The 11365-nt window shown below is 38.3% G+C and overlaps 1 protein-coding gene across 2 annotated transcripts; it reads left to right on the top strand.

Moving 5' to 3' along the window:
- The first annotated feature begins 561 nt into the window (after positions 1-561).
- Positions 562-9802, top strand: LOC101740112 (uncharacterized). 2 transcript variants are annotated; one of them, XM_062669359.1, is made up of 6 exons: positions 562-592; positions 2998-3546; positions 4292-4517; positions 7387-7517; positions 8727-8882; positions 9609-9802. In XM_062669359.1, exons 2-6 carry the CDS (start codon positions 3471-3473, stop codon positions 9788-9790), a joined length of 771 nt encoding a protein of 256 aa, XP_062525343.1. In that variant the 5' UTR covers positions 562-592; positions 2998-3470; the 3' UTR covers positions 9791-9802. The 2 variants fall into 2 exon arrangements, with proteins under 2 accessions (XP_062525343.1, XP_004931391.1); XM_004931334.5 differs by lacking the exon at positions 562-592 and having other exon boundaries at positions 2603-3546.
- Positions 9803-11365: the final 1563 nt, after the last annotated feature.

Raw genomic sequence — 11365 nt, 5'->3', positions numbered from 1 at the left:
ACATTGAAAACAAACAGTTTAATCTCGGATATCATTTTAATAATACTGTAGTACTTGTAGTACTGTAGAACGTCTTGAGTCCGCACAGGTAGGTACCACTACCTTGACAATTTCTACCGTGAAGCAGTAATGCGTTTCGGTTTGAAGAATGGGGCAGCCGTTGTACGCTAAAAACTGAGACCTTAGAGCTTATGGCTCGAGATGGGTGGCAGCGTTTATGTTGTAGATCTCACGGAATAGATAAATAAGGTTACCTTATTTATCTATTCCGTGGTAGATCTATAAGTTCCGGTAACCACTTAACATCAGGAGGGCCGTGAGCTCGTCCACCCATTTAAGCAATAAAATATTAAATGCAACAACGTAGAATGTTGACACAGGACAACAAGTCAAGATTGTGTCCAAAAAGTGTTTTGAATGCAGTGGCCGGATTAGGGCGTGAGAAAGATCTCTTACGGTCGATTACCGAGTTGACGTGTACGCCCACACATGCCTACGTAACGTTGAGCGCATGCAAGTAACATCCGTGGCCTAATGAGTAAGATGTGAGTAAGATGGTCTATGAGTATTGCTTTGGTCTTGTATCTAACCGGTTAGAGTTCATGCGTTCACGTCGAAAATCAACTCTATTGTTGGCTCAATTTCGCGTTTTTATTTGTCATGTTCACGCTTCAGTGACGATAGTCGTAGTACCATCATCATACCTTTAGAATTCAAATGGCTTAATGCAAAATTCTTCTTTTTTTGATAAACGCCAAAAATATAATTAAAGTATTGTAGGATTGGTAAGAACGGAACGTATGAAAAGAGTGTGAAACGGAGCGTTAAGATGTGAGTGAGAGAAAACGGAAAGAAAGGGAGAAGAGAATGACAGACAGAATGACAGAGAAAAGGAAGATGGCGAAGACGGTTAAAAAACGAGCAAGGCGTAATAAAAGTGTTAATTCATTTTTAATTATTATTATAACAGAAGATTTTGGAACAGTGGAAGTTTTATTTTATGCGCTGCAATCCCTATTCTACAGTAATGTAATATTTTGTTTTGATTTTAATACTTTTTAGCCTTAAAGCGCAAAACTTTAAAGTTTAAGATATGCGCTTGATTCAAAAGAGATGGAAAGTATACTATGTCGTTTGCTAACTAAAATTTTAATTTAAAATATTTAATTGTATCGACTGATAGAACACATGTTTATAAATCGTTCAAAGCCTAAAACTCATTTTCCTAAAATTTTATATGAAATCTGGCACCTTTAGAATTGAAATGGCTCAACTAAAAATTTTAAGGAAATGAGTTTTATACTCTTTGAAATCAAGCGCTTACCTTAAATTATTATAAACGATTCTTTTATTAGATTTTTGGCGTTTCCCAAAAAAGAAGATTTTTGGTTTAAGCCAATACAATTCTAAAGGTGTGATATATCATCGTGGTGTATCAACAAATGCTTAATTTCATACGTTTATCGATCGTCACAGCGATTGAACTGAACTTATTATTAGGTTACAAAAAGCGAAGTCTTATTTATCAGACCATTAAGCAGTAATAAAGCACTCAATTCATCATTGTGAACAGAAATGCCACAGCTAATTCGACGACAGAAGCACAATCGTGCTTGTAAAGCTTTTGTGCATTGTCACGGACCGTGCGAAAAATCCTTTTACATTTGATTGTAATTCAGCCGATTTCAAAAATGGACGCAATTTTAAATATTGTATGACGTCATTTTGGCAAATTACCTGAAAAATATCATCGGAACGTACATAGTATATCTATCTAGTTAATTTTTTACTGGTGGTAGGACTTCTTGTGAGTCCGCGCGGGTGGGTACCACCACCCTGACTATTTCTGCCGTGAAGCAGTAATGCGTTTCGGTTTGAAGGGTGGAACAGCCGTTGTAACTATACTTGAGACCTTAGAACTTATATCTCGAGGTGTGTGGCGCATTTACGTCGTAAATGTGTATGGGCTCCAGTTACCACTTAACACCAGGTGGGCTGTGAACTCGTCCACCAGCAATAAAAAAAAATTGCTGTTGATACTACGTTTTCACAAACAACTTTTTCTCTTATTTTTATGGAAAAATTACTATGACCCACATAAATTAATTAAAATGGCCTCACAGAAGATTCAATTTCGATTCAGATGCTTAAGGCTAACTAACCGGTCAACAAACAAGTTCATGGCCACGTGGTTACTGGAGTTCATGTGCATCAAAAGTTAATTTTGTCGCCCACTTTTATTTTCCTACCTTTGTTGATAGCCTTGAGAGGCTAATTCAGCTTCGCATTGACGTGCAGGTGAGCTTACGGGGCTCAAACCGGGCGTGTTACTAACACTGGCCCTAGCAAGAGCAGTGCTTTGCAGAATCTACCACCGGATCGGAAACGCGACACATTGAGAAGATCCGGCGAGAAACTCAGTGGGCTTTGTCTATGGGTTTATTTACTCGTCGAGCCCTTCGTCGCAAGCGACGGGTTCGGTGAGGACGATGACCGGTGCTTGAGATACCTAAAAGCACCGTTAATGGATCGGGAGGATCCGTAATGACGTGTCTTTGAAGTCCGAAATGCATTCAAACTACCTACAACTATTCTACCAGTCAAACCGGCGGCGCGGAAACTGAAACAGCACATTCGCGGGAAACGGCTCATGCGTCATAACTAAGAAACTTTCTAAGCGGAAATATTTTAATGTTAAAGCAACATTGACCTTAAACTTAGTTTTAATTACGCGCTCGTGAAACCTTCCGTGTGAACTGCATTTTAACTTGAAAAGAAAGTGCCCTTCTTAATGACAAGCGAAGGCATAACAGTTGTTAAAAAAAAACCCGACCCAAACACAGATTCACGCAATACACTTATTCTGGTAGGCAGCGGCTTGGCTCTGCCCCTGGCATTGCTGACGTCCATGCGCGACGGTGACCACTTACCATCAGATTAGCCGTATGCTCGTCTGCCTACAAAGGGAATAAAAAAAAATGTTCTTCTTCTTCCCAGCGTTTTCATCAGGGTTCGCTTTCCTACTAAAACTCCTCCAAACATAAACTTCTCGCGATACACTACAAAAACAAAGAACAGAATCATTACATTCCAACATCGACCAGTTGTGTTTCATAAAGATTCGAATTACAAAATTTATGCATCATGTTAAGAATAAAAACGGTAATCTTCGCGTTCGAAGACACTAGAACGTTCGCAATACGACGACCGTTCCCAGCGAACGACGCAACCTCGCATTTACTTACATAATGCAATTGCAAAACAGCAATCGTTCTATACAACACTCGCACTAGCAGTCTACTAGTGCTAACTGGCGACGCGACAAAAAATCATCTATCGAAACCGTACCTTAAATCCTTGAAGGGCCCATATTATTGACTGCACGTAGCCGATCTTGAGCATTCCGACAGACGAGCGTGCGATAAAATCACCAGTGAAGGAAGTAAACGCAAAAGAAGATTAAATGAACTATGGCTTGCTATGAACAGTTATCGATTTTAGTGCTGTGCATTTGTTTACACCGTTCTCTACAGTTGATTCCGTTGCGTGAGTATCATTCAATTAACTTTGCGAGCGTCTATCAAATATATATTTCGTCGGTTCCCAAATGCGGGTAAGGGTAAAAACTTGACATACAAATATAACAACAACGACTTCAAAAATCGAGATATTTTTGATATCATTTTTCCAATAATAATAATAATACTCGTAGTAATAATAGTTGTACTAAATTTCATCAAATCTGCAATACAGCTGTATTGACATAGATAAAACATTTAAATTCAAAAAATTAAATATCATAAAAAAAACATTTATACAGCCATAAAATCGATTTACAGTTTTCGTGGTCACAGTAAACTGTCTATGAAAATCGTCTAGGACTGAAGAAGAAAAAAAAAACAAATGTTTTACTAATTTAACACTGGTAACATTTCAATAATTTAATCGACTTGTTGGTCCTGTGGTAGGCACATGTTACTGTGAATAGTGATTTAGGAACAACTTTTTACTGGTGGTAGGACTTCTTGTGAGTCCGGGTAGGTACCACCACCCTGCCTATTTCTGCCGTGAAGCGGTAATGCGTTTCGGTTTGAAGGGTGGGGCAGACGTTGTAACTATACTGAGACCTTAGAACTTATATCCCAGGGTGGGTGGCGCATTTACGTTGTAGATGTCTATGGGCTCCAGTAACCACTTAACACCAGGTGGGCTGTTAGCTCTTCCACCTATCAAAGCAATAAAAATAAAATACAAAAAACGTAATAATATCAAATTGCCATTGTTTTCTTAGCGGAATACATACATCCTTGCGCTGAGCTGAGCGACGAGTGCTTCACCAAAGCGACCCTCGATGCCATACCAGGGATAGTCAAGGGCATCCCTGAGGCTGGGATCCCGCCCCTAGATCCCTTATACTTGGACAAAAACATCAGTATTGTTCTACCGGGGAATTTGAGGATGACCTTTCACAATGCGAAACTCGTTGGGCTGAGTTCATGTGTGCCAGATAAAGTGTCGTAAGTTTTTCCGGTATTGTTTTAGTTCTTACAAATCATCTTATGGTTCATCTGATGGATAGTGGCCGATGCCGCTTTTTTCCTACTTAATCTTACTAGATTTTGGTATTCGTCTTTTACTTATACGAGGTTACTACCTCGAGGGGTTATTCTAGATTCACCGAACTAGTTGGTGAGCTCACGGCCCGTGAGAAGATCCGGAGAGAAACCCAGTGGGCTGTGTCTGTGCGTTAATTTACTCGCCGAGCCCTTCGTCGCAAGCGACGGGTTCGGCGAGGACGGTGACCGGTGCTTGAGGTACCTAAAAGCACCGTTAATGGCGACGTCGAATGTTTACCATTCGGTCCACTGGATCGGGTATTGCCGTTGCCCGTGGATATTAGAGACACGTGACCTCCAATATCCCGAACCAATAACGAAGCTGCCCACCTACCTGGAAACACAAATGGTAATAGCCATTATCTTGGTCTCCGAAGCGGTATTTGATATGGGGCATCATAGCATGCTCTACTCAATTGTTGAAAGTTCAAAACAGAAAAGTTCATTACTGCCTCCGTCTAATTCAAGCGATGTACAATTAATTAAGATGTCTATAAGCTTCGCCTCTTCCGAACTTTGACCTGAAAGCTTTGTTTACATGAATCTGTTGTGCATTTGTTTATTTAAATAGTTGCGAATACCTCCAAACTATCAGGTACATGCAATTATTAGTAATATCGATTTAGGTCAAAAAAATCCTACTTGGAGACTTTTGCTTGGCTTGACTTGTAACAAACAAAAGAGCGGAATTTTTCACCATAATCAAAGACATTAATTTTATAAAGACATAAATTGTTTTGATTATCTATCTATCTCTTAGGTTTTTTTGATTATTCTGGCTGAATAACCAGACTAATATCACGAAAATGGAAATAATGATTTTAATTCTCTAGTTTAGTTTATTTTTAAATTTAATAATGTTTGGTTTGTTTTTCTTAGTTTTAAACGACTTGCAATTACTATTTTAATTATTTTCGTTTGACTTATTTCGAATTTAGGAATGTAATTCTGCGACCTTGTACATTGAACCGTCTAATCACTAACACTCAATCATGTACCACCATCAAAATATTTAAAGTCAAACAAAGCAAAAAAAACCTTCCGACTGAATAAATATTAGTACTACATATTTTGTGGACGCGAATAATTATTAACTTGTCAAAGATTGCAAAATCAAGCACACGAACGCACTCATTGCACCGAATAGGTTTCGAAATAACTCAGGGCCATTGACGGAGTGAAGGAAAACTCATGTTGTTTGTGACAGACTTATTATGAGCCTTTTAGTAACCAACGAGTAAGCCTCTTCAAATCTTAAGCTGGAAGTTTGGCTATTAAAAGACGAAAATGAATAGTTAGAGAGTTATTTAGATACATTACACAAAATAAATGCCACCAGACACCGCTTACTGCCATTGTAGGTAGACTTACATACGGCCCAGACGGTGAACGGTTACCATTACCCATGGACGTCAGCAATGCCATGGGCACAGCTAAGTCGTTGCCTAACAAAAACCGTAATCAAACATTTCACTAAAGGCGTTAAGTTTAAAACATTTACTTACAAGTCCTTGAGGATCCATCAGATCCAATAACCCTTTCATTAGACGCCTTTAGCTCTAACACTAGGAGTGGGGACCCGGTAAACGTACTCGTCGAAAAAAGAGTTCGACGTGCAACCTAACCTAAACATCAGCCCACTGAGCTTCTCGACGGATCTTCTCAGCGGGTCGCGATTCCGATCCGGTAGTAGATTCATTCGCGAAGCAGCTACTCTTGAGTTGTTAGGTCTCCTTTGGAGGCGCTCGGGTAGTTATTAGCAAATCCCACCCCTCCTGGCTGAGCCCTTGCTCGACCACCTGTCCTGGTAAAGCTGGAAATACCTCCGGGCCACCAGTAATCTCTCAAACATAAAAAACAATTACTCGTTAATAAAGGCTATTATAAAGACTGCTATAATAAAGACTACGTTAAAATTTACGAACGCGGCCACTGTATGCAATCCTTTCGTAGTGCATGCGATATTGTTGGGGATGGTTTTCCAATAACCATCAAGCAGTGTGAGTGCATTTTATGGCCTCGTAAAGAAGTTCATACGTCGCATTACTCAACCATTAAACTTGTCACTCAACTAAGGTACTTTTTATAATCATATATTGGAAAGAATTACGAGTATATAAAGTTGATATGAAAACTCTGAGTGAACTTTGACTCAGCGAGTGAACTTTACTGGTGGTAGGACCTCGAGTGAGTCCGCACGGATAGGTACCAATACCCTGCCTGTTTCTGCCGTGAAGCAGTAATGCGTTTCGGTTTGAAGGGTGGGGCAGCCGTTGTAACTACACTGAGACCTTAGAACTGATATCTCAAGGTGAGTGGCGCATTAACGTTGTAGACGTCTGTGGGCTCCAGTAATCACTTCACACCAGGTGAGCTGTGAGCTCGTCCACCCAACTAAGCAATAAAAAAAACACTGAAGGCACCAGTGGTGGATTTGCAGTCTTGCCCGCCCTAGGCTCCAGGTTACGTAGTAATAATAATATAGTATATTTTATATATAAAAAAGTACAAAAATCATTTAGGAAGATTATTGTTATACGATGCGGTGCAGTGCGGCCCACCATAATGTGCGCGAACCTTTAGAATAATTGCGTACTTTAAGTTATTTCTTGTTATCATTATTGAATTTTATGTCACGATTGACCGCCCCTAACATCTGGCTGTTCTAGGCACGGCCTCCTGGGCCTTAGGGCAAATCCGCCACTGGAAGGCACGCTATGATAATCTACACTATTCTACACCATCTTTGAACTAAACCTTTTGAATACAGTTCTCTTCGCGACAAACGCTTGTTTATATTTGACATGCACTGCAATTTCACCATACGCGGAGTCTACAGTCTGCTCGGGAGGCTGCTATTGTTCAATCTTGACACTGAAGGGGGAGCTAAGGTTAAAATCTGTGAGTTCTTTTGCAATCAATTCTTAAGTACATATCGTCTTCTCGCATTAAAACTGTATAATATGAAAACTTACTAATTTTACAGAAGAATGTTTTAAAAGTTGAAAACATGTGATATTTTTAATATTAATTATCTTTGCACACATTATTTTTTTTATTTTTTACCAGTTACATTATCTTTCTTTTAAAGTAAGATAAAACTATGTTTTTTTTTTTTAATAATAGTAAAAAAAACTCAAAACATAGGTAAACTAAAAAACTAAAACTAAACTACGCTCTTTTGACAGTATTTATGAGAAAAATACTGGTGATACCAAATTTTAATGATTCCGCACATTGACTCAATTTCGAATATTTTTGGAAATGTTACACTTTTAATGCGAAAAGACGATATGTAGTTCAGTTTGTTTGTTGTGAATGTATTTGAATGACCACATTGAATTGGTGATAGATCGTGTGTTAAGCGAATATGTCGCACCAGTTCAGCAAAGCAGTAAAACGTTATGATTTGAAGCCGACTTCTACCTATTCTCTCAAAAGTGCTTATGTCAGCTTTGATACGCTTAAAAGCTAAGGCTGCTACTTAACACCTGCTAAGTTAGAGAGAACGCCTGTCCATTCGCAACAAAAGACACAAAGACTCTTTTTTTTATTGCCCTTGTAGGCAGACGAGCATACGGCCCACCCGATGGTGAGTGGTTACCGTCACCCATGGACTTTAGCAATGCCAGGGACAGAGCCAAGCCGCTGCCATCTATACTATATTAACATTATAAAGCTGAAGAATTTGTTTGTTTGAACGCGCTAATCTCAGGAACTACTACTGGTCCAATTTGAAAAATTCTTTAAGTGTTAGATAGCCCATTTATTGAGGAAGGCTATAGGCTATATATAACATCACGCTAAGATAAGAGCAACAATAAATAATGTTTCAAAATCGGGGTTCTTTTCCCTTTTGAGAGCTTCTGCTGCGTGCGCTGCAGAAACGGTTAAAGTTTCGCTAAAATAAAATTTACCGTTATGCCAAAGTAACTATTTCACGCGGACGAAGTCGCGGGCAAAAGCTAGTATATGTATAAGACATGCTACCGAACGTGGTATTAGTTATTTATGAAGCTGCAAATTGTAGACACCGCACCTATGTAAGTATCCAGTGTCTTCAAGAAGCCTGTTTCATATTTTCGTCCCGCGATTTTGTATTTGTTACAGGGAACCAACATATTCGTTTAGAGGTTGCTGAGAGAGTTGTGATCAATGAAAAAGGCGAGGGGCATTACAAGATCAACTCGTACCAATACAAGGCAGATTACGGCACCGATCTCAAACTGAACTTGACGAACTTAATTCGAGGGAATCCTGAAATAAGTAAGCCAATACATAAGAATCAGCACCGAAAAAAAATTTCAATGATTATACGTGAATAAGAATTTTTTTTTTATTGCTTTGATGGGTGAACGTTCTCTCAGCCCACCTGGTGTTAAGTGGTTACTCGAGCCCATAGACATCCACAGCGTAAATGCGCCACCCACCTTGAGATATAAGTACTAAGGTCTCAAGTATAGTTACATTAGATGTACTCCCTCGAGAACAGTACTTTCTTACTAGATAAAAGGTAGCCTATCTCATTATCGGTACCTTGACGACGTAGATACTTCATTCCACGATCATCGTATGAGTAGTTAAAATGTAGAAGCGTGATAAAAAACAAATACCACTTTCGCATTTATTTACAGCTCAATTCAAAAATATAAAGAATTTTATGGAATAAATGACGCTACGAATTATTGAATTAGAAATTGAAATAAAAAAACGTTTAAAGAAATAATCCCAAACTTCATCCAACTACATACTTTGAATTAAGAGCTTACTAGTTATTTCTTAGTGATATATTTAGACCGCTATGAATTCTATGTACTGTATACTTTTTCTCCTGTGTAATGAGTGCTGCAAAAACAACACGAGACATGATCAAGTCCAGACGGACTATGAAATTCAAATATTTTTAACTAAGGAATGTATTCAGAAATTGTTTGAAATGTTTCCATTTTACTGTCGCACGACATTAATGAACTGATGTAATATTTTCTTTAGGTGCGAACATTTTGAAAGTCTTGAACTCAGACTCGCAAGCGTTCGCTCAAGAATTCGGCGGCCCGATCCTTGATTACGCGATAGACTACGCCATGAACGTAACGCAGCGATTCTTCGACGCATTCACATACGACCAGCTGACGCAAGTTCCATTAACAGATGACTTCTTCGAGAAAGAATAAAATAAATAAATACTTACCAATTATACACGTTTTTTTTAAATAGAATATGTAGGATTGGTAAGAACGGAACGTATGAAAAGAGTGTGGAACGGAGCGTTAAGATATGAGTGAGAGAAAACGGAAAGAAAGGGAGAAGAGAATGACAGAGAAAAGGAAGATGGCGAAGACGGTTGAAAAATGAACAAGGCGTAATAAAAGTGTTAATTATTAATTATTATTAGAAGAGAAGATTTTGGAACAGGGGAAGTTTTATTTTATGCGCTGCGATCCCTATTCTACAAATACTGAAAACTATTAATTTACAATCTTAAACGCCTAAACTAACTTAACTACAACACAATACCATAGTTCTGCCCTGAATCAAATGTGATTTTCATTTATGATCGAATTACATCACGTCCAAACCAAGACCACGCAGGCGAAGGTACGGGCGGCCAAAGAAAGAAAGAAATAAACATTGCATTTCATTGAACAAAACTCTTTACACCCTGTGTATAGGAGAGTCGAAACTCGTCATTAAACAACACAAGAATAAGGTGCTAACATTGAACAAAAATATTGCGACGGAGGCCGTATTGCTTATAAGAAGAAAGGTTGCAAAGTAATGAGAATGGTTGATGTCAATCAATACTAGAAGTATTCGCAATTTTTGTAATATATCACATAGTTATATCCTACTTGGACAAAATATCTCACATAGATTTTATGGAATTTTGCCGACTTACCTACCATATAAATCTAAACATGTAAATAAAATTGTGTGAGTGAGTGTCTGTTTCTAATATTGAAATAACCGCTTTTTACTACATGCATATTATTATGAATATACTATACATGGTATATACACCAAAATAGCTTTTTTTACAATTTTTGTCTGTCTATCTGTCTGTTTGTTCCGGCTATTTTCTGGAACGGCTGGATCAATTTTGACGAAACTCACTGATAGGTAGTTGATGATATAAGGAGTAACTTAGGCTACTTTTTTTTTAGACTAGCTTCGCCCCGCGTTAATTTCATGTTTTCGAAGCGAAATGAGAGCGGGTCGCTAATATTATATAAGCATACGAGACATAAAATCAGTTTTCCATTTACATACTTTTTTTAAGTTACATGTTTACGAAGCAACTGTTATTTTCGGTCCAATTAGAAATTCCATTTAAACAAAATTTAACATCGGATTAGAACAGCCATGCATTTTCAAATGTAAAAATGATGTAAATATTAAAATTTGAATTTGTGATTTTTGCTTTAGAATAAAGTTCGAAGGATAATGTCTGCGCGATTGCCCTAGAGGAAGAGTCACGCGACGGAAACTCCGGTTGTTTTGACAGTAGTATCTATTCTAATATATAAATCTACAGTGGTTTTTACGGATGTTCCGTTATAACTACTGAACCATGCATCCGATTGACTTGAAACTTGGTATCCATGTAGAAAATACGTATACTTAATGGATAGGCTAATATTTATATGAGTGTAGGACTCCCTACACCAGTTGCGGGGGCGTTAATGATGAGAATCTTTGTGGGGGTGTGAAATTATAATGTTAATTTTAAATGCCCAGCGAAGCGGACG

This window comes from Bombyx mori, chromosome 7 (genome assembly GCF_030269925.1).
Source record: "Bombyx mori chromosome 7, ASM3026992v2".
Taxonomy (NCBI): Eukaryota; Metazoa; Arthropoda; class Insecta; order Lepidoptera; family Bombycidae; genus Bombyx; species Bombyx mori.
The sequence above is the reverse complement of the archived record's forward strand: the minus strand, read 5'-3'. Positions and strand labels throughout refer to the sequence as shown.

Coding starts and splice junctions, on each gene's coding strand:
- LOC101740112 (XM_062669359.1), top strand. CDS start 3,471: ATGGCTTGCTATGAACAGTTATCGATTTTAGTGCTGTGCATTTGTTTA. Junction 3,547..4,291: donor TCTACAGTTGATTCCGTTGC/GTGAGTATCATT, acceptor TTGTTTTCTTAG/CGGAATACATACATCCTTGC. Junction 7,518..8,726: donor GGGAGCTAAGGTTAAAATCT/GTGAGTTCTTTT, acceptor TATTTGTTACAG/GGAACCAACATATTCGTTTA.